Source organism: Aptenodytes patagonicus, chromosome 7 (assembly GCF_965638725.1).
Source record: "Aptenodytes patagonicus chromosome 7, bAptPat1.pri.cur, whole genome shotgun sequence".
NCBI lineage: Eukaryota > Metazoa > Chordata > Aves > Sphenisciformes > Spheniscidae > Aptenodytes > Aptenodytes patagonicus.
The window spans coordinates 22,683,710-22,707,553 of NC_134955.1; the positions used below are offsets into that span (position 1 = coordinate 22,683,710).

The 23,844-nt window shown below is 38.3% G+C and overlaps 1 protein-coding gene across 2 annotated transcripts in view; it reads left to right on the forward strand.

The window, feature by feature from the left end:
* Positions 1–23,844, forward strand: part of PDHX (pyruvate dehydrogenase complex component X) — a 59,743-nt gene that overhangs the window by 5,728 nt on the left and 30,171 nt on the right. For both annotated transcript variants that reach the window (XM_076344336.1, XM_076344335.1), the window contains exons 2-5: positions 3,054–3,137; positions 7,955–8,055; positions 19,546–19,751; positions 21,810–21,908. In XM_076344336.1, the coding sequence (XP_076200451.1) occupies positions 3,054–3,137; positions 7,955–8,055; positions 19,546–19,751; positions 21,810–21,908 (490 nt within the window). The remainder of the gene's footprint in view (positions 1–3,053; positions 3,138–7,954; positions 8,056–19,545; positions 19,752–21,809; positions 21,909–23,844) is intronic.

A 23,844-nucleotide genomic window follows, 5' to 3' on the forward strand; every position in this document is an offset into this window, starting at 1 on the left:
TGTTGTGTCCCATAGACTTATGTATGTTCAGGTTCCTCAGGTGGTCTTGAAGCTGATCATCTCTTACAGTGGGAAGGACTTTGCTCCCCCAGTCCCTGCCTTGAGGTTTATCCACTAGAGAGGTGTGCAAAGAGCGATTAAATAATAATGGAAATAGAAATAATGGGAAAAAACTATGTAATACCTTTACCTAACCTCTGAAATATTTATGGTTGAATACCTACTTTCTTTTACAAGTGTAATGATTTATTCTTTCATAATCCTGTAGCAATGAGAAAGACGAGGTCATGTTTATTGAATGTATTAACATTAGTGAATTACAGAACATGGGTGGACACTTTTAATTCCCTTAAATCGTTGTGTATTAATTGAAGTTTCACTTCTTCTTTGTCTTCTCTGGGATCTTAACCATGGTAACTCTTAGGACTTGGAAATAAGGATGAGAAGCATTCTCACCCCAGGTGACACGTGCTTTTCAGCTCATAATTCTAGGTTTTTTCCTTACCCTTTTTCTTCTGGATAATGAGGGGGGAAAAAAAAAGGATTAAGTTTTTAAAGCTGTTCCTGCTTACTCCAAGCAATACAGCAACTGGGGGAAATGTGGTGTTATTTTCTATTGAATCATAATAAGCCTTAGCGCTGGGTATTAGAGAAAAAGGAATATGAAGCAGAATTGATTCTTGCCATTGTATACAATGTACTTTCTATGTGTCTATTTCTGTTCTCTAACTGAATACAGATTCAGATACAATAGTTCAAGAAAGAGCCTCAAAAATCAGTCAGGTGCTGGAAAACTACTGTTACAAAATAGTATCTAAAAAGATATATTTATTTGGCCTCATAACTATCCTTAAAAGTTCAGAAAGATAGTATCTCTTGTATTACAAGCTCTATGTCAGAATACTACTTTGGTATACTGGATCAAATGACAAGAGATGTAGCTTGCCGCGAAACCAAGGAATGTGCTGTATAATGAGCCCTGTCCTCAGAAGAATCCCATTTGCATGGCATGCAGCTTGCTGCTGTGCAGTGCCACTTCTCTCTGCTAATGGGTTTACTAAGCAGATTCAGTCAATTGGCAGACTGAAGTAATCTGCTAGCTAGCTGTGTCTAGTACATGGTGTTGCAGAGCCAGAGAGGTTGTGGTGTTGTGTTGCTTGAATACATTGCACTTTTCAGATCTTTTTATTTGGCTTGTCAAAGAAGAGAAAAGGCTAAGAATTTACTTGGTCTCTGTATATAGACACTTACCCATGAGAAGGATCTCTAATGAGAAATCTTTCAAGCTTTTTAACAAAGACGTAAGATCCAATCACTGAAACTTGAAATTAGGCAATTTCAGTCTGCAAAGTAGATATAGTTTCCTAGCAGAAAGGATAAATAAACATTGGAAAAGTTTATCAGTGAAAGAGGGGGATCATCAGTGTCTGGAGTACTAGGGGGGCTTTATTAATTTAAATTTAATTTTTATTAATTTAAAAGATATGCTTTAATCTGTCATCTGGAAAAAATTCCACAGCCTGTGGCAAAGAGGAGGACGAGAGGAGAAAGGAGGATGTAGTGTTTGTGGTGGATTTTGGCAAGACCAATGAAACTTCCAGTCCAGGAATTCAGGACTCTGAATTCCCATTTCTTTTTTTTTAATGTTTGAACTTTTGGGGAATGGGATTACATGCTTTGCCTTGGCATGCTCTTAATATTGCAGTTCAGCATTAAGACAGAAGTCATAATCAAGATACAAGTATCTAGCCTTTGGTTAAGAGTCAGAAACGATTCTAACAATTGGCTTAGATATGTTCTGCACATTTACACCCCACTCTGTCCTCACACTTGCATGGCCATGACTAGAAGCCTGAGGATGGATAAGTACTCTGAGACAGAAGAGAAGATGCCAGCCTGACTGGTATCATACATTCATAATCATACTGCTGACATACTGCATGGCTGGGAAGAAAAACTATGGTACATACCACTGAGGAATTTGTGGGTGGAGTTATACTATCCTCTGTAGTAGATCATGGTTCATCAGCAGGGAACATATCAATACCTTTCACCCAGTTTCTCATGATTGCAGCAGTTTTGGCCTCTATTGAGGACTGAGATAGTGTGCGTGCATGTGTCTCTGTGTGTGTTCTCTCCTCTGGGCTTGCTTATATCTGACAAGTCTTATGTTCAGACGTCCTTTGCTGCCAAGCAAGCAGGAAATGAGAGGACAAGTCTTTAAGACTCATCTCATTCACTTGTGTCTTGGAGTAAATGAGCGGCTGTGGCACAGTATTTTAGCCAAGGTTTTGCTCAGAGACCCTGACAAGGGCAGAACTAAGCATATGCAGGGCCATGTGCAGAAAGCCCCCAAAAATGGAAATGTGGTTCGGTTTAGTACATATGCCCATGATACACAAGAGGCAGGGGGTGTTAGCTGGGTCAGCTTTGAAATTTATGGTATTTTGGGGGTGAGGGGGGAATAAAAAAAAAAAAGAAATCACAGCTTCGTGCTAGCTGCTTTTTTTTTTTCTAATGTATGTTTGTATTTTATAGCTGCTTTTTAATTCTACACATGATGACTTGTGTGTAGATGGAGCTCTGAGCAAGCTGTAGATTTTTTTTCTGTTTACATTTCTGTTGGACAAAAATTATATAACACTCACTTGCATCCACTGTAGGATTGTTCAGTAGGTCAGGCTGAAATGAGGAGTACTTGATATACTAGTTTGTATTTTTTTTAATAACGCACTAAGACTTGGTCGTGGAGAAAGTTTCCATTAAAAATTAATTGAATCACTCATGCTGCTTCAGCTTTATTTAAAGTCATCTTCAAGTTGGCCCTTGTTCTTTGCGTAACATACAGGTTCTATACTTAGTGCCTTTTTGCCTTGGTGCTCTTGGGAGTGCATGCTTGTATGTAAGCTTAAAAAGTGCATCATAGTGAATCTTTTGTTCAGCTGTCTTTCAGATTCATGCACTTTTAGTTTCATTTGTGTTAAGCAGTTAACTGAGAAAATAATTATACTGAAGAAGTATTTAGTCTAGATAATCATGTGCTTGTTTTACAGGTACGCCTGGTATTAAAGTTCTCATGCCTGCACTTTCTCCTACAATGGAAGAAGGAAACATTGTGAAATGGTTAAAAAAGGAAGGTAAGGTAGCATTTTCTATGGCCACATTTGTTGTAATTCTTCAGCTGTATAAATCTATTCTGTAACAATAAGATCATTCTTTCTGGTTCTACCTTAGTATTTTGAAGCAAAATGTTTGGTATATGGATGTTGTCTTCTTGAACAATACCTGCTTTGAAATTGTTGGTTCTTAAAACATTTTTCCTTTAGTTGTCTTCCAAAAGGTTGCATTGATCATATTTTTGAAAAATTTCCATTGGGCTGTTCCAGGGTGTGAGAGTGTGTGTGTGTTGTTTTTAATTCCCAGTGTTGTCATGCTGATCAGTAACTTTGGAAATCTGAGAGCCTTTGAATTTGGGGAGGGTCTCTGTTTCATTGTTTGGCTGCATTATGAAATAACATGAAAGATATGGTATTCTTATAGTTGCTATTCAGGGCTTACTTTTTTTAATATCTAAATTATAGTCTCTAATTAAAGCTGATAGAAAAATTTAAATTACTTTCATAACCCAAATTCCAAATGGGGAATCTCTTTCAAAAAAAACCCAAAACCTAAAACAAAAACCAAACTACTCCTCCAAAAAAAGCCCTAACAACTTCAGTTATCTTAGGTTCTCTGTGCTCTGACAACTGAAAAGTAATGTACTTCTGTTAAAATGTTGGAGCAGCTAGATAAATAGTCTGAGTATGTTTTGTCTTCACATAGGTTGTATGTAAATGAAAAATGATCTGCAGAAGAATCGGCAGTCTCTGTTCTGTCAGGAGACCTTTCTCCCCTCTCGTCCTACCCTTTCCCCTCCAATTTAATATTAAAACTGGATTTTGACTGTAGTTTTGGAGCCCAGGTAGCAGTTGTCCATTGGTATAGGATGCATTGAAGAGTTTTAGATGACTGTAGGAATATATCTTCTCAGGCTTTTTTAGATTTGCTAAAGGGATGAACACGTTTGGAGAAAAGAAAATCTCTTAAAGCATACTATCTTTGACAGACACAATTTGGTGAGCTAAATGTGTGTTTTGACTATTCTGCCTAGATAAGCCATTTCCTTTGGCTTATCCTCTTAAGTGTTGATACAGCCCCCATCATTGTGTTACTGGAGTACTTTGCTTTTATATATTTTTGAATACATTTTGAGAGGTGGCTGGAAGGCAACTTGTTGTTCCAGTAGTGGACAAGACTTTTTGCTTGTAAAACTTCTAGTAAGAATTTCTGCAGAATTTACTAGGAACAACAATATGGCAGCCAACGTCTGTAAAAAGTAATTGCACCAATGTTCTTGAAACTTGAAGCTTCAGTTAGTCAAGTATCAAGTCCAAGATTATGCAGAGTGGAAGGAATGATCCAAAGTCCTTTTTCTATTCATTAGTTGTCAATAACTGTAAGACATTAAAAATCACAGTAGTCTGTTTTACAATAAATATAGCATTCAAAATTGCAAGAGAAAGCAAAGAAGGGAGGATGATAGGAGTTAAAGTAGATTCCAGTTTGCTCCACAACATGAATTAATTGGTTTTTCTCATAAAAAGGTCTTAGGACGCAACAGCTATACGATGGTTTTTCTCAGTCTTTCCACTACCCTTCCACCCAAACACAAAAGGAAGAAAAAACTCCATACCTATTTTAATTAAATTAAAATCAAATCTTAATTGATGGTTGGACTTTGAGAGAAAACTATTTTAGGGGTTTTTATTGCTCTACTTTCTATTTAGAAATAAGACCAAAACTGAATATAGTATTATTGGCACATTATTATAGTCTTATTTGGCACATCTGTGACGATAATTAGTTCCTATGGATTTTTTTTTTCCTCTGACAGTCTGGAAAATAAACATAATGACAACATTAAAAAAAGTGAAGATAAATTTTGAAGAAAAAAGCAAAGTGATTTAATGCTCCTTCTGTCTGCAAGGGATGCTTATAACTACATAATCCTCCAGTGAGTTGGCCATCTAAATGTAGTGGCATTACTGAATATAAATGTCTGATAATCTCATATCCAAGAAAATAAATATTTTAAAGCAATTGACAGAAGAAAGGTGATTGTATATGAAATGTTTTTCCCACTGTATAACCAGCAGGGGTCAGTAAAATACTATTTTGATAATTTTTCTGCTCTGTGTAAATATCAAATGTTTTCATTTTACGGTTTCACAGGATGGACAGATGATTTCAGTACTGCAGAAGGAAAGATGCTGAATTTAATTGACAGCTTTACTATTTCCTTGTCATTGTTAATGCAGTTTCATATTGATTCCTGTGGGTAATAAAGTTCTCATAAAAATAAAACTGTGTTTCTAAAAACTTGTCTTTATGAAGTATGAATTTAATGCTGATGAAAGATGATAGATTGACAGCCCAAGGGACTGAAATCCTCTTGTTATTGTGGGCAGGAAACAGAATAGGCAGCAGTGCTAGCAGTTTCCTCATGCAGTGTAACTCTGCCGCCTTCTGAGACATCACCTCCAGGGAGTTCAGTCTCTATGCTCAGTCAACTTTGATTTGATTTGCAAAGAGTACATCAAGGAATGCAGTTTGTGTCTTGTGATTTGGATACTTGTCTGTCAGTAATTGAACAGAGCACGTAGGGTATTGAATGCCAATTCAATGTGATCTCCTAGAGGGAAACTCGCTTCAGTAGGGAGCCTAATTATTCAGCCTAGCTATAAGAACTGAATCAATTTAAAAAAAACAAACAAACCCCACTCAAGATTTTGCAAGGGCATTATATATAATCTCAGAGAGCTGCCATTCAGGCAACTTCTGGTGCAAATACTGCTCTTTCATTAGAAGGCGTAAGAGCCAAGATATGCTCTGCAGAAGTGTTCTTTCCAGTCCTATTTATTGGGAAAGCTGATTTGTAATTGACATCAAAGCGGGCATCGATTAGGAGCTATCACAAATTTTGCAGTCTGTAATGAAAATAACTATGATCCTTTCTATTGCGCTTGGGTACTGAAACACACATGAGGTTTTTTGAATGTTGCTATGAAATAATCTTCATAAAATTGCATTTAATCAATTGCCTTCCAAAGTTATGACCACTTCTTGGCTGCTGCAGTGAAAGGAAAACAAAAAAAGTAGTGGAAAAGTGGTTTGCCCAGTTCTCTGAAGACTTTTCCTCTTGCTTTCCCTGTGCAAGGGAATCCTTAGCTTTCTGCGAACAACCGCACGTACCCAAGTTAAGAGATACATCATGTGTGACAAACACATGGATGACGGTATTTGCTTTGGCTAGCTTGCACTGTTGGAGTTACTGCTGCATGTTGCTTAGCACTGAGATTTCTTTTTAATGGTGCAGAGCACTTACAGTCTGATTGCAGGTTGGGAGAAGAGAATAATTAAGATACAGGGTTAAGCTCCTTTCTGCTTGACTGTCTTAGCTCTGTACATTACAGAATTTGCCCAACAATTTGATTTCTTAACATCTATAAAGAGCTTACCTAATGATCTGATATATGGGCTATTTGAATTTGGATTTAAATGGATTTAAAACACTATAGAGCTTGGAATTTTGACTTCCTGTTATAAGCTGTTTATACTCTAGTTATTGCAAAGTGCAGTGCGGCAATTAGATTATTAAATTAAAAAGATCAGGTGCTACTTTGTGTATTCCCCTGCCAAGTTCCATAATAGGAACATTTATGACTTACAAAACTATGTAAGTGAGCTTTGAATGTTTCCATTGTTTACTACTGCAGAGATCACAGGGATCATACAACGCTTCATCTTCCCCTTCTAATTCAGGTAGTCCTGAAACAGGAAATAATTATTAAAAAAAAAAAAAGTGTTTATTGCTTACCTAAATACAGGTGGTAACCTGCACTAGGTTTATTCTGATGCTTAAGTACAACAGAGAGTGATACCAGGAATTAAATAAATGCTTAGACAGGTAATACTGTTGCAGCATTTCTGGTACTGGGGAAATATTAAAATTTTACTTCGTATAAAAACTGTAGTCATGTGTTAGGCTTGTATGTATTGTCCCTATTTTTCAGCGCTCTGTAAGGAAAAGGTTATCATATTTTGTTGGAGGCCAAAACATTCAACTACCTCAAAGTTTTTCAATGTAATTTCAATTTTAATGTTGGCCATCTAGTCAGTATTGACCTGTTGAAAGAATCCAGATGCATATCATCTTTATCATGCACTAGCAGATACAGATATTCTTCAAAAGCAGAGGAAACTTCAAAATTAATCATAGATTTGTGTAATGTAGCGAAACCAATTTCTAACACTTGTGCATATTTTTATTTCACAAAGGTAAGTATGTTTCTAAAAGACTTTTTTCAACTATATAGGAGATTGAGGAAACAAGACATGCAGACATGCTTTCCAAAGAGATTAAAGTTCCTGAGGTTTTTATTTGAATATCTTTAATAGTGTAGATACAAACTAGAGAACTGTGATACTTCGTTAAAGATGTTGCCTGTGACCATTGTCTTAAAAAATTACAGTTTTAAATAGCTTGCTTTGACTTATGGCTAGCAATGAATATGGAAGGCTCAGGATTTTATTCATGGCAGTGTTACTGAGTGATGATTATGTGGAAATAAATGTCATTGTGTGTGTACTTCCTCTTGGAAAACCTACTGTAAACATAAGTATTTGGAATATGTTAATGTTCTGCTGCAGCAGTTTGTGTCTCTGAATCTTGGTGGTTTTATTTGGAAATGAAACATACAATATGATAAATAAAGATGGGGGATCAACTAGCTATAGAATATATTAAAGAATGTAAAATGGCTGTATTATATGGATAAATATTTATCTTCCATGGTTAAATAGATCTGAAGGGAAGTTTAGGCTAAGTATTCTTAAGTTCTGTTATATTTTGCAGGTGAAACAGTGAATGCTGGAGATGCATTGTGTGAAATTGAAACAGACAAAGCGGTGGTTACCATGGAATCAAGTGATGACGGCATATTGGCTAAAATACTGGTAGGGATTCTGCCTTTCTGAGTAGGATGATAAAACTTCTCTTCAGACTGTTGTTTAGCATATTGCCTCAAAAACTAGTTTAGAGAGGTATGTTGGGAGAGAAGAGAGTGGGAAAAATGTAGAGATTGAGAAGTAAAATGTAACAAAATGAGTGGAATGAACTTGAAAGGGAAAATTCTTGGCTGAACAGAGGTGGTGGTTTAGAGTGAAGATGCTGCAGTTACAGAATTCTCCACTAGGAGAACAGATCCAAGACCCCAGTGAAAAGCTGTATTGAACAAAATCCTTTTTGTGATAGGAAGAAGGGGAGACACCTCCCCCCCTCCCCTCTCCCCCCCCCCCCCCCCCCCCCCGAAACAGAACAGAAAAAGAAACCCCTCTTGCATCAGCAGTAAGACCTGACTGAGAGATCCAGCCTTTAATTTGAAACTTTAATTGACAAAAGTAATTTTTATGGAGCTATAAATAAAATTGAATTTACTATATAGGTTTTCATTAACTGGATGCTCATTAACATGAACTAGGGAGACACTTCTTTGACTTTTCTTCTCTTCACTGAGATCCTTTATGTTCTGTGGTAGAAATATTTTTACCATTTTAAACTGGTAATATGAAGGGTGATACTCTTAAAACGGTTATTTTTGTTTTGCATGATTTGTTTAAAGGGTTATTAGCTCATAATCTGTGTAACAATTTTGTTAGTGTTTTCTTAAAACAGTTTTTCAGAACCTGTTGATAATTGGAAAATATTATTTCAAAATTAAATGTGAGATTCCTTTTAAGCTATAGAATCTTTTCCCTTCCTAACATATAGGCGTCAAATATCAGATTAGAAGTATTTTGTAGACTGCAATGCGTCTGAAATGCAGGAAGAAATAATAAGAATTCCACTGTGTTTAGGGTGAAATGAAGTTAAAGTATTTCTAGTTTTAGTATGCAAAGTTGTGTAAGCACAAAGCAATGATTTCTTGAAGCTTAAATTAAGATTTCAACTAATCCATACCTCTTCTGGAAAAAAAGTTGTTTTCTATCCATTTTAGCTCCATGTGATCATGTCTTTTGATCAATAAATAACTATAAGAACTCTGAAACTTTTCTAACTCTACTCAGTACTCTAAATCCCTTTGTGGAGATGATAACCACTACTTCACTCATGCATGAATGCATGACTTTCATCATAAGCATGAATGCTTATCTTAACAACTCCATGGAACTGTTGGACTTTAAAAGAGCTGACTGTTGTAGTTCCATACTAAACAGTGTATCGGGTGCTGCCCTGCAACTGTTGCTTTATATACATGCGCTTGTTAATAATGAGACTATTTAAAGCTTAATGGCATTCAGTCAAAATTGAAAAGGATTTATGAAGAGATACTATTGTCTGAAAAATGAAATAGGCATGAAATTTAAATGTCTGGTTCCTTGATGTTTGCTTTGTTCCTTGATGTTTGCTTTGTTCCATTGTTTCACTGTGTTTAATACAAACACTTCACAATCAATTTAAGTTTACGTAGAAAGTGGGAAGAAGAATTAAAAATTGGGGGGGCTGGCTTTCCACAGAAATCTTATGCTGTTTCTGAAGGCTGTAGTTATTAAATTTTGTTGTGACCATAGTATTGCTAGTAAAATTTCCCTGGAAGATATTGCAGTTTTTGGTCTTAGCACTTAGATATATTTGTAATTCTAAAAAGGGTGGGTATTGACTATATTATTATAATTAGTTAACTGCAAAAACCTGGAAGAGAATACAGAAGATCAGAGTGTGATCAGAATGGGTAAAAAGGGGTGGAATTTGGCAGTGTAAGGTGCAGAGTCAAGGAGCTATATATAGATAAGTAGGTTAGAAAAGGACAAGTCATTGACTACTGCAGCCTCCTATACTGACAGCAGCTCAAATTTACCTAGACCATTTGCTGACAGAGACTCTTCACATGCTATAACACCATTCTGTATTTGCATTTAGAAAAAATATTTTCTCAGTCATCAAAAGTAAATCATTGTACAAAAGTAAACTGTCTTATTCTCTTGATGCAGTGGCCACAAATTGCAGCTGATAACTGTTCCATTTAACACAATCATTTATGTACTGGAAGACTCTTAACATATCTCTCCAAGGTATTATCTTTTGCAAGTTTGAAAAAGCTCGAGTTCTTCAACCTCCAAAGGATTGCTTTCAAAATTCTCTTTTGTTCTGTTATAATCCTTCAAGCTCTCTTTAACGATTTGTCTTGGAAGTATGGTGCTCTAAACTGGATTAAATATTCTATCTGAAGCCTCATCAGGACTTTATAGAGTGAAATACTTCTTGAGTATTTAATGGAGCATTTCCCAAATGAAATACGCTATGCTTCTCTCACCCTTCCTTTTTTGCAGCGGTGTCCGTATTGACTCGTGTTTAGCTAGTAATCCTGTGTAATCCTGGAGCCTTTTCTGCTTAACTAAAACAGTGTTATTCTACTAACAGTCCTACAGTCATTAAGAACTAAGATTGCACTCTGAAAGGAAATGCTGTTGAAGGCAAACTTTTATAGTAAATATTATGTAATTTGGTCAGGGAGATCTCATCGAGGGAATATCTACACAAGAGGTGTGGACTGCATAATTATATATAGGCATACTGGTATTAGTTGCAATCTAGCTACTTAGGAAACAATAGAATGGGCATAGGTACAAACTAGTTCCTGGAGCCATCAGTGTAGAAGAGAGAATTCTACCTTATGCACAGTAAGACACGTGTTTCTGCTGCTATTAAAAAAGCTGTTTGGGTTGGTATATTAGGTTGCCTATCTCTGTGTCATGGTTTAACCTCAGTCAGCAACTGAGCACCACACAGCTGCTCGCTCACTCCCCCCTGGTGGGATGGGGGAGAGAATCGGAAGGGTAAAAGTGAGAAAACTCATGGGTTGAGATAAAGACAGTTTAATAGGTAAAGCAAAAGCCACGCACGCAAGCAAAGCAAAACAAGGAATTCATTCACTACTTCCCATCGGCAGGCAGGTGTTCAGCCATCTCCAGGAAAGCAGGGCTCCATCACGCGTAACAGTTACTTGGGAAGACAAACGCCATCACTCCAAACGTCCCCCCCTTCCTTCTTCTTCCCCCAGCTTTATATACTGAGCATGACGTCACATGGTATGGAATATCCCTTTGGCCAGTTGGGGTCAGCTGTCCTGGCTGTGCCCCCTCCCAGCTTCTTGTGCACCTCCAGCCTTCTCAGTTGGTAGAGCATGGGAAGCTGAAGAGTCCTTGACTAGTGTAAACACTACCTAGCAACAACTAAAACATCGGTGTGTTATCAACATTGTTCTCACCCTAAATGCAAAACACAGCGCTGTACCAGCTACTAGGAAGGAAATTAACTCTATCCCTGCCGAAACCAGGACACTCTGCTACAGTTGTATTTTCTTACAACAGCATGTATTTGCATATTTATCCTTTGCAAAAAAAGGGAAAGTGGTTTCCTGTGTGGCAGCACTTAAGAAGTGATGGTCTGTTTAGTATCATCCATTTTTGTATAAGCGAAGGGAACATCCTTTGCAAAAATGAAAGCATCAGAATAGGTGGGGGCTGGGTGGGGAGAGAGGTGATGTAAGATGGAACTCAGCTGCAAGTGAAGTCTATCAGGGCTTACAAGAAATTGTCATTAGTGTTTAATTTCTACAGGATAACTTGCATTTTAAACACTAGTTTATATAACCAAGTAAGAGTTTTGTAAACCTTTTCCTTTTAGTTTACATTGCTAAATAGTAATTTTTCCCAGATGTTCAATTTTTTTGTAGCACCTTGAAACTTCTGAGTTTTTGTGTTCAGCTGTTGAGAAACATATCTAAAAAGTTTCAGAGAATCTATTCTGCTATCCCATGACGAAATCTCATATCAGACATATTTTTAAATGTGTTTTTAGTCTCCATATAGTTACTTTAATAATTGCTGGATGAGTAATGCTTTCACTATTTTAATTCTGTCCTCTTCGATTTTGAATGTTTCTGAAAATTATTTTGCATCTAATAGCCTTGACAAAAACTTATGCAACCTCTTCATTTTTTTTGATGAAGTACCTATTCCGCATTTACAGATACTGCTTTGTTAGATTGTGAAGAGGAGATATGGGGATCGTCTCTGTCAAAAGCATTAAAGAATGATTCCCAGAGACACATTAAGAAAAGAATAGCAGACTCCAATATTGATTTTACAAGTTTCTTTAATAGTAATTCATGATGACTACAAGTAGCATTAGTATTTCAAAAGCTGCGTTTTTTCCTGTTTCCTGTCTTGTATTCTGAATGCATTCCAAATTCCAAAATTTTTGTGTGTGTATTGCTGTTGTGGCATGTTTTTTGATAGATCAAAACCAGACTCTCCAGCGACTGTGTGGTATCAGTATCATGGAGCAGTGACACTCAGCCTTAGCCAAGATATCCACATCATCCAATAACAATCATATGCCAAGAGCTGAGTCTGAGAAGGAGATGCCAGAAGGTGGAAAATAACTATAATGTCTTTCAGATGAAGGGAAGAGAGGCAGCTTTACTGGAGTAACATGAACAGATTGTTATGCAAACCCAATCTTTAATGGATTCTTTTAATCCCCCTTTCTGGAATCTAGAAATAGTGGGCTTAAGTATTACAGTACAGAATAGATACACAAATAGGCTTTTATTCCAGTCTCCTAAAAAGTACAGATGAAACCTGATGTTTTGGAAACTGAAATAACAGGGGAGCAATAAGATCAGAAATTTTCTGATTTTTTTTTTTTTCCCCCCTAGCTCAAGTATGATCCTTAGTTGTCTTTTCTGCAGTATCCTGTGGATATTTCTGCACTATATTGGGTGTTCAGTAGACGTTTGTGTAAGGTTTCATAGAATGATTAAGGTTGGAAGAGACCTCTAAGATCATTGAGTCCAACCGTCAACCCAACACCACCATGCCCACTAAACCATGTCCCTAAGTGCCTCATCTACGCGTCTTTTAAATACTTCCAGGGATGGGGACTCAACCACTTCCCTGGGCAGCCTCTTCCAATGTTTAACCACTCTTTCAGTGAAGAAATTTTTCCTCACATCCAATCTAAACCTCCCCTGGTGCAACTTGAGGCCATTTCCTCTTGTCCTATCGCTAGTTACTTGGGAGAAGAGACCAACACCCACCTCGCTACAACCTCCTTTCAGGGAGTTGTAGAGAGCGATGAGGTCTCCCCTCAGCCTCCTCTTCTCCAGACTAAACAGTCCCAGTTCCCTCAGCCACTCCTCATAAGACTTGTTCTCCAGACCCTTCACCAGCCTCGTTGCCCTTCTGGACACGCTCTAACACCTCGACGTCCGTCTTGTAGTGAGGGGCCCAAAACTGAACACAGTATTCGAGGTGCGGCCTCACCAGGGCCGAGTACAGGGGCACGATCGCTTCCCTACTCCTGCTGGCCACACGATTTCTGATACAGGCCAGGATGCCATTGGCCTTCTTGGCCGCCTGGGCACACTGCCGGCTCATGTTCAGCCGGCTGTCAACCAGCACCCCCAGGTCCTTTTCTGATAGGCAGCTTTCCAGCCACTCTTCCCCAAGCCTGTAGCGTTGCATGGGGTTGTTGTGGCTGAAGTGCAGGACCCGGCAGTTGGCCTTGTTGAATCTCATACAGTTGGCCTCAGCCCATCGATCCAGCCTGTCCAGGTCCCTCTGCAGAGCCTTCCTACCCTCGAGCAGATCAACACTCCCGCCCAACTTGGTGTCGTCTGCAAACTTACTGAGGGTGCATTCGATCCCCTCATCCAGATCATTGATAAAGATATTGAACAAGACCGGCCCCAGTACTGAGCCCTGGGGAACACTGCTCGTGACTGGCCGCCAACTGGATGTAACTCCATTCACCACAACTCTCTGGGCCCAGCCTTCCAGCCAGTTTTTGACCCAGCGCAGAGTCCACCTGTCTAAGCCGTGAGCCGCCAGCTTCTCTAGGAGAATGCTGTGGGAGACGGTGTCAAAGGCCTTGCTGAAGTCCAGGTAGACCACATCCACAGCCTTTCCCTCATCCACTAGGTGGGTCACCTGGTCATAGAAGGAGATCAGGTTGGTCAAGCAGGACCTGCCTCTCATGAATCCGTGCTGGCTGGACCTGATCCCCTGGTTGTCCCGCTCATGCCTTGTGAGAGTCCTCAAGATGAACCGCTCCATAAACTTCCCTGGCACCGAGGTCAGGCTGACAGGCCTGTAGTTCCCCGGATCCTCCTTCCGGCCCTTCTTGTAGATGGGCGTCACATTGGCAAGGCTCCAGTCATCTGGGACCTCCCCCGTTAACCAGGACTGCTGATAAATGATGGAGAGTGGCTTGGCAAGCTCCTCTGCCAGCTCCCTCAGCACTCTCGGGTGGATCCCATCCGGCCCCATAGACTTGTGAGTGTCCAGGTGGCGTAGCAGGTCATTAACTGCTTCCTCTTGGATTATGGGGGGTTCATCCTGCTCGCCGTCCCTGTCTTCCAGCTCGGGGGGCCGAGTACCCTGAGGATAACTGGTCTGGCTGTTAAAGACTGAGGCAAAGAAGGCATTGAGTACCTCAGCCTTTTCCTCATCCTCAGTGACAATGTTCCCCCCTGCATCCAATAAAGGATGGAGATTCTCCCTGGCTCTCTTTTTGTCATTAATATATTTGTAAAAACTTTTTGTTGTCTTTAACGACAGCGGCCAGACTGCGTTCTAGCTGGGCTTTTGCCTTTCTCATTTCCTCTCTGCACGACCTAACGAGATCCCTGTACTCTTCTTGAGTCGCCTGCCCCTTCTTCCACAAGCGGTAAACTCTCCTTTTTTTCCTGAGTCCCAGCAAGAGCTCCCCGTTCAGCCAGGCCGGTCGTCTTCCCCGCCTGTTCTTCTTACAGCATATGGGGACAGCCTGCTCCTGCACCTTTAAGACTTCCTTCTTGAAGATCGTCCAGCCTTCCTGGACCCCTTTGCCCTTCAGGACTGTCTCCCAAGGGACTCTCTCAACCAGCGTCCTGAACAGGCCAAAGTCCGCCCTCTGGAAGTCCATGGTTGTGGTTTTGCTGCCCCCTCTCCTTACTTCACCAAGAATCGAGAATTCCACCATTTCATGGTCGCTAAGCCCAAGACGGCCTCCAACCACCACATCTCCCACCGGTCCTTCTCTGTTTGTAAACAGCAGGTCGAGCGAGGCACCTCCCCTGGTAGGCTCCCTTACCAGCTGTGTCAGGAAGTTGTCTTCCACACACTCCAGGAACCTCCTAGACTGTTTCCTCTCTGCTGTGTTGTATTTCCAGCAGACGTCCGGGAAGTTGAAGTCCCCCACAAGAACAAGGGCTAGCGATTGAGAGACTTCTGCCAGCCGCTTGTAGAACGCTTCATCCGCCCCTTCATCCTGGTTGGGTGGTCTATAACAGACTCCCAGCAGGATATCTGCCTTGTTGGCCTTTCCCCTCATCCTTACCCATAAACACTCGACCGTATCATCATCACAATTGTTGAGCTCTAGATAATCGAAACACTCCCTAACATATACAGAGCCACCCCACCGCCTCTCCTTCCTCGCCTGTCCCTTCTGAAGAGTCTATAGCCATCCATTGCAGCACTCCAATCGTGAGTCACCCCACCATGTTTCTGTGATGGCGACTAAGTCATATCTCTCCCACTGCACAATGGCTATCAATTTCGCCCCCAAACATTTTATGTTTATAACTTAATGTTTATAACATTAAGCTGTCTCAGGTTTGTGGATGGGGAGATGATTTCTTATTGAAAAGACTGTCCCTCCAAAGGCCACTCAAAAGTTTCAGACGTCATGTAATTGATGGGAAATAAAGAATGTTTGATGCATCTGAGTTATCAGCATCTGGCTGAAGTTTAGTCACTTCCTAAAAGAAATGAGGCAAAAATTTTACATTCTTTGCCAACTACAATTCTGCACCATCTTGACTGAGTTCAGTATGGAAAACTGAGTCACATAAACACGCTATTTGCCTAATGCTTTGCTTTTTACCTTTAAAGATAGAATGTTCATTAGATTAAATGAATTCAGCTTCTGTAACCCTTCTTGTTTTTTCTTGACTGTATAATGTAAGTATGTTTGGTTTAAGAAAGAGCAGGCTAACAGTAAAATAGATACTCATGCATATATTTCTTTTCTGTCTGAATAGGTCTTTTAATGATCACATCTGATTCAGTGTAAAATGCAGTAAAAGATTAAATGAATGAAAGTATTCGAAGGGTACTTTCAGAATGGTGATTATTTTTTCAGTAGAGTTGCTTCTTAAATTAACACTGACTTTTTTGCCTAAAATACTTATTAGTTCAGTTTGGACCAAAACCAGATGACGAATGACTGTTTAAGAGCTGGATTTAATATCCATCACCATTTTCTCATTCATGACCTAAATGAGAATTGGTATGAACTGAAACTACTTTGTATAAAACTTCCACTGCAGAGTAAGCCAGCATAAGTTCCGTCTACCTTTCTTCCCAGTGTAGGAAATAAATATCTGCTTTGGTATATGTGTGTTAGTGACTAAAGCGCTGTCCTGCAGTGGCAACAGCTCCGAGGGAGCTTTATTCCTCTGTGCACTTCATCTCCTCCAATTTTTTTCTCCCTGTCACAGCTCACGTGTGCTTTGTTGGTTTGTCAGCAAAGTTAGGATCTTTTTTTAACTCTTCTTGGCTATGCATACACACAGTAATAGAAGTATTGTGAAGCTACTTATTTCAGCTCTTTCTACATCTGAGATTCTGGGGTTCATTGAGATTTAGGCAGAGAGGTTTTCTGGTATTGTGAATTAGGAAAACGTAGAAGTGACTCAAAAATCCAGGAGATGAAAAGTTAAGCAAAATAATAACAATTCTTCTTTGTCTATTCTAGTTCTGAGCTGCAAAGGCTGTGTGTTTAAAAACATGTTTTTAAAAAAAATACGTGCATACACTTTTAAAAAGTATAAACTCTGCAGTCATCTGGGCTGGAAACTTTTATTGGAAAATGAGGAATGCTGGAGTTTTCACATAACTGTCTTGGAGTGGTGAACATGAGAAAAAACACAATTGGCTTGTTCTGAAGAGTGAGAGCTGACAACGTTGATGGCCTTGAATGCTCATATAATGTTGGGTTATAAACAAACCTAACTAGTGTAAGTGTTTTGTTATGTTTCTGAAGGCTCAACCATCCCTGTTGGATTTCTGCATGTGTTGTCTTAGCACCATTAAAGCACTCTGACACCAAAATTGTGGTAAGGACTTGACACCACGTCGCAGTGCTTCTTGGTCTATTCAGTTACAATATGTAGACAGCTTAAAAAATAAAAGCGTTCTCTGTTGTATGTGCAAGCCTTTGTAAAGGAAAGAGAAGATATGCCAAAAACTTTGGTTTATTCTTATTTTGGGAAAAAAATGTTAACTGCTGCATATTAGTATGTTATGGGGAGTATTTTGAACTTGGGGGACATATCTGTTTTGCATCATCATTGGTATGGATTAAACATCTGGGTATTATGCTGATAAACGTAGTTTTTCCAAATACCTTGTTTGGTGCCAAGTATGACAATACTGTAAAATTATTAGAGTGAATAACTTCAATATTTTGTATGTTTATAGCTTTGTTTTCTTTAGTTTTTCCCAGTTTTTGTGTTTCAGTGACTGGGTTAGGTAGGTTGTGTTTGTACTGGCTTCAAGCTGCTGTTTTATTTGATTATGAGTGGTAGTGACATTGCAATTGTACATAGTTTTACAAATCTGTTTACCAATGGGCCTTTCTGTGGTAGGATCTTTCAGCCTTAGACAAATCAGTTCAGGACTTTTGGTTGGCATTCTGTCATCCCCAAGTACTTTAAAGTCATCTCAGTAAAAATAACATACGATCAAGTCTTGATGGACTCTTGAGACTTTCTTCTCTCAAATAAAGCTTTTCAGAATATTAATGAAGAAGAATGCATCAAGAGATCAGAACAAGAAATATTGAACTGTCTTAAATAATTTTTTCATGTAATAAATACTCTTAAAGAAGAAGTGTCACACTAGAATTTACATAGTGTTCATGGGGGGGAAAAAGAAGTGAACTGACAAAACTGTAAATGTTAAGATGTTTTATCCCAACATACTGAGAACAAATTGCCTTTACTGTTCCTTAGGTCCAGTGTTGGTCCTTCTAGCAAGGGAGCTGGGTAATCCTGTGAAATCTGATACATTCTGTCAGTGGAGTTAACAGTGTGCAGACAACAATATTATCTGAGTAATAATGTTATAGTATTTGCATCTGCCTAGTCTTTACAGCATTCCGTTTTATTTGTTAGTGTTTAAGTGCCTAGAAAACCCAATTAAGGTAGTAAGAACAGTGAGATACCTGATACTGTGTATATTTTTATTTTGTGTGTTTGTCTTCAGGCTTTTCAAATGATAGTGATTTGTATTTTCTTGGGTAAAATGTCAGCATTGCAGATACATACCAGCTCCATTTGAGGCAAATGTATGTGCAATATGGCTTTACGGTGGAAATAACAATGTCCATTTGCTTTGTTAGGAAATCAACTCTGTATTTGGGCTGGTACAGTCTAAGTTGTATTTGACTACCTGTGGTTCTAAAGGGGTCTTTTACATTTGGCCTGATGCCCTGGAAATGTTACTGCTTTTGAGAACCTGAAGAGTTGTACTTCTGCAACCATTTTAGAGACTGTAGGAGGAGCCCTTCATCAGCTTAAGTTAACATGACTGCCATGCCTTTATCTGCCAAAGCATCAAAGAGGTATTTTGACTGTGATACAGATATCTTTTTGTTTTTAAAGGAACATCTAGAATAGATCGGCCTTATCCAATCTAATTAGATTATATTTATATTAGATTAAATTATATTTTTCTTTCTGTAAGATTTCTGTTCAGATGTTCTTTAAAACAGTGATTTACATACCACAAGTGATATGCTATCACTTTCTTGGTGGACAGTCTTGTTATTTGGCACCAGTTATGTTAAAATAGACAGAGGTGGAAGTTAGTGGAAAGTGAATGCTATCTTTTTCAAAAAGAAGTAATGCGGCACTGTTGTTGTAGGGTTTTGGTCTCTTTTTGTTCCCTTAGCTTCTGAATTTACAAGCTTGTGTTTTAAAAATTAACACTGCTAGATACAGGGTAGATACCTCAAAGTACATCTGCTCAATGTGTCCAGTAAAATTTTCAGGCTCTGTTCACAAACATTAGGCATCCACATGTGTTTTCAGTAGCTAATGTGACTCTATTCTTGGAGGTATTCAGTAGTCTGTAACTTGCTTACATTGATTTCTGAATGCTAACTTTAGATGTATGGGATTTTGGGGCATAAGTTAATATTTTTCATCTTATAATAGCAACTGTAATTAATTTCAGTCATAAGTAACCTTATTAATAGTAGGAATAAAATGGGATATATTTTCTTGATGAAGTGTCATTAATATGCCTGAAATTTTCACATCTACCGTTTCTAGTCATATTAGTCTAGACAGTGCAATATATAACTTAATGTTCTCATTGCCTTAAATTTAGGTGGAAGAAGGAAGCAAAAATGTACGCTTGGGCTCACTAATCGGTCTGCTGGTAGAGGAAGGACAGGACTGGAAGCAAGTTGAAATACCAGCTGATGGTAGTGATCCATCTTCTTTGGCTCTACCAGCACCTGCTCTTACCTCAACTCCTGCAGATCCTTCAGTTTCAGTCCCTCCTAAACTGGAACATCAACCTGGAAAATTACAGTAAGTTTCTATGTTTGTTATGAAACGGAACTTTTCTTTAGTTAGACCAGTAGAGCTGAAACAAGAAGACTCTTTTGTCCCTTTTTACCTAGTATTAAGCTGTTAGTTTAATGTTTCAGTATGCGTGAGGTAATAAAGCTTGCCTGTCCAGAATATTTCTTTGCTTGTAAGCCCAATAAGTCAATTTGAACAACATAGTTTTATTAGAACACCTTCTATGAATGTGCTTTTATTCTGACGTACAATTGCTTTATGAAGGATTCTAAGCTTCAGTTAGGAAGTTGTGTTTATATACGATGGACACTAATGCTTATGCATCAGATGCTCAGTTTACCTGTAACTTGTTTTCGATTTCTTTTTTAGGAGAAAAAATAAACCCAACAAATGGCACAGTGCAAAACCCTTCCAAGCTCTTGCACTTTTGATATTAGAAAAAATTTCTTCTTATTTTCATAACAGTGGAATGCAAAAAAACTCAGAACTGTGGGTTTACATGCTCTTTGTTAGTTTTATTTTGTTTTGATCCATTAGGGTACTTAAAGCATTACAAACATCTTAGAGGGGGAGTAAATTAACCCCAAAGTGTTAGTCAGGTAACAGTAATCTATAAATCACTGGTTTGTGTCGCAGGATGTACCTTATTTGGAGGTATCACTCCTTATTTGGAATGAATTGTGATAACACAAAAGCTGTAAAATTACAGCCTATTAAAGAAAGGAATAGGAAGCTATTTTGATGGCATGTGCTATGCAAACTGTTTCGTTTTGGGGTTTTTTTGGTTTTCTGGTTTGGTGGGGGGGGGGGTTGGTGTTTTTTTTTTCTAGTTTGCTATGTTTACTTTTGCTGTCACCATTTAGGCTCTCTCCATGCGAGTAGCAGACAACTAATTGAGGTCATTGTCCAAATATTACATGTAGTAGGAGGATGATCCAAGGAAAGGATCCTTGGAAGGATTAAGTCTTGCATTTTAGTACCAAAGAACATCAGAAGTGCATGTTTCACTGCCACTGTTAATTAGAGATATATCAGCATCTTTGGAATCAAGTGATCATTTATGACATTTTTTTTTTTTTTTTTGGCAAGGGCTTATGGACAGTTCTTAAAACTCAGTGTGGTGCAAATATAGTCTCCTTTAGGAAATATTGAATTGGAGATTTTGTGGAAAGACTTGACACCAAGTATTTATTCTTTTATGAAAATGTTGCTGCTTTTGTATCTAAGAATTCTGTAATCTCTTCTCTACATGTTGGGTTTTTCCTCATTTCAGAAAGCAAATCATGCTAAGATGCACTGGGTGCTCTGTAGCTATGTACTGTGCTTTGTAGTTGATCACTGTTTCTGTTTCCAGGCAAAAATGTTACTGTTGAGCATACCCCATCTAGGTCAAGATGGCAGGTACAGGTTTACTAGTATTATAGTATATCTTAGGTATATGCTGATTAAAATGTTTGAGTGTGGGAGGGCTTAATATTTAGTCTTCTAAAGCAGATACTGACTTATGCAACTACATCTCTATGGCTTTTGCTTTCTGAAAAAGTAGCCATTTCATTAAATCAATCCTATAAAATAAAATTGAAGCTAGGGCAAAGGTGATGTTATAATTAGAATTAAGCTGCATTAATGATGCAATTATAGCTAGCCAAACAAATAATAGAGATGAGCAACTCTCTTGTCTGAGCTCCTAAAACTTTTTTTTTTTAATGTTACTATAACAAGCTGGTTGTAAAAAATGTATTTGGTTCTTCACTGATGACCCTTTTCCAGAAGAATCCACAAGTATATTGTATTGCTGCTGTAAGAGGAAAGTTTGGAGATGATTTATTTTGATCTCTAAGGTCATTATTGAGGTTTTTAAATTCAACCTTGCATTAAAGCTTGGTGAAGGGGCACAGTCTGACTTCAGTGCTAGGATCACAGCCTTTGCATAGAACTCTGTTTTCTTCCCTGGCTGTTGCTTCTGAAATAGAGCATATATTGTGTAGTTTCTCTTGATATACATTAAATGAAATAAGTTAATCCTGTTGTTTAAATAGTTTATTTTTCTCTTCATTTCTTTAGGGTTCGCTTAAGTCCTGCAGCTCGCAACATTCTGGAGACACATGGACTAGATCCAAGCAATATTACACCTTCTGGGCCTCGAGGAATCTTCACTAAAGAGTATGTAGATATTTCAGTAAAGCTACAACCTCATATTCCCTTATTTCTTCCTTTGAACCTAGAACAATCTCCATGAACTTGAAAAGCCCTTTTATTTAAAAAGCCAACTTTTAGTTCCATTTTTTTTCTGTGGGGGAATGGCTTAGTTAAATTTGAAAAACCTGTTGAGAAGATACGGCGAATACGTTAGGCAATATTGTAAGAAGCCTTTAATTAAAACAAAACCCAACAACTTTTTGTTTTTATATCCCATCTGAGCTGCATGGTACTGCTGTCACATTTCCTGCAGCTCAGCCTAATGGTGGCTATCAACTCCTAGGCACTGCTGTTAGCTACCATTGTGGATCTCAAGAATTTTGCTATTCAGAGATGTATTCAGAGCCAAAATAAAATACCAGTGGCCTGTTTTCATCAACTCCTTTTCTTTGGGGAGTTCAGATCTTTTGCTGCTTTCACTGAAGTTCAGTTAAGAAGTCTGTCAGGATTTAATTTGTTCCCTTTTTTATTAGGCTGGGGAGAACAATGAAGTGTAAGAAATCCAGAGTTCTGTTTTTCTCCCATCTTTTTTTCCCCATCTTTGATTTAAAGAATGTTTGTTTACAAACCTGTGGTTTGTTATGATCAGACTTCTAGTAGTTTACTATACTTTTTGAGTATTCTGATGTAATGATCAGCACTCAAGCCTTGGAGTGAGGAACTTGTGTATAAAAACGTGTTGTGGTAGATCCAGAGCCCTTAGCCTTGAAATGGTGCGTTATCTTCACATTAGAATGTATGTTATTGGAGATGAGGATTTTGGCAGGAATACTTACGCTTGTTCTCAGTAAAATTATTCCTTTTAACAAATGCCATCATTCACCTACACAGACCTTGTTAGCTGCTGTAATTTTGGTTCCATTCAAAGACAACCAGGTCAGTGTAACCGGGAATTGAACCCAGAGAAGCACACGGTGCTGTTTTTTCAAAACTTTTTCCAATGGTCTTTGGCTGAGTTGAGATAAAATAAGGAGTTGAATAGATATAATATCCTATGTAACAGCAAATTATCAGAGATAGTTTTTTCTTAATTATGTAAGTGTAATGGTAATTTATGATGTGTTACTAGGCTATGGCAGGTGGAAACCTTCTAGGACTTTGAGCCACCTAATTAACATTCCCAAGTTGTCATGGGGATGTAGCGAAGATTTTTCTGTAGCGATGAGAATTATCTAACAAAATCTTCTTTTTTCAAAACTTTCTTCCTTACAAAAGATTCGACTTTGAAATGACGTTTCAAGATACAGACTGTCTGGGTGTTTTTTAACCATTCTTTTGAAATGGTGTTAATCTTTCAGATGCCTACAGGCTCTGCTGTTATGTTCAGTTTGAAATGAAATGTTTGCAGATTTTTGTAGAGAGCTGCTACAGATATTCAGGGAAAGATTTCTTTTGCTAACTTGAGATTACTGTTAAAATACATGCCATGCTTTATAGTTGAGTGACTCATGGTCTCTTTTCCAAGTAGACTAGCAATTGATTCTTTGAGGGAGTGTTGCAAGTTCACTTTTCACTTTTAAACTCTGAGTTTCCTTATTGAACAGGGCTCACGCTCACCAGATTACAAGAAACAAAGAAAGATAACGAGTTATGTAAGCAAGCAAGATTCTTTCCCCCCAACTTTCTATCTTTAAATTCAATTCACTATAAAACTTTTAACAGCAATAGGAGCTTTCACTTAATAGCTTTCTCTGTCATAATTACTCCCTTAGTAGGCTGATACTTCATTTGTCTTACGTATCTGTGCAAGGCTGAATTGTTGTCTTCCTGCTTGTTTTTGTTTTATGGAGTGGCAGCTTTTTTTGATTTTTAAGCAATATACTCTGCTTTCTTCAGAAATATACTAGAAAATTGATGTGTCAGTGCAAGGTAACTCACAACTTCCATCAAAAATTGCACC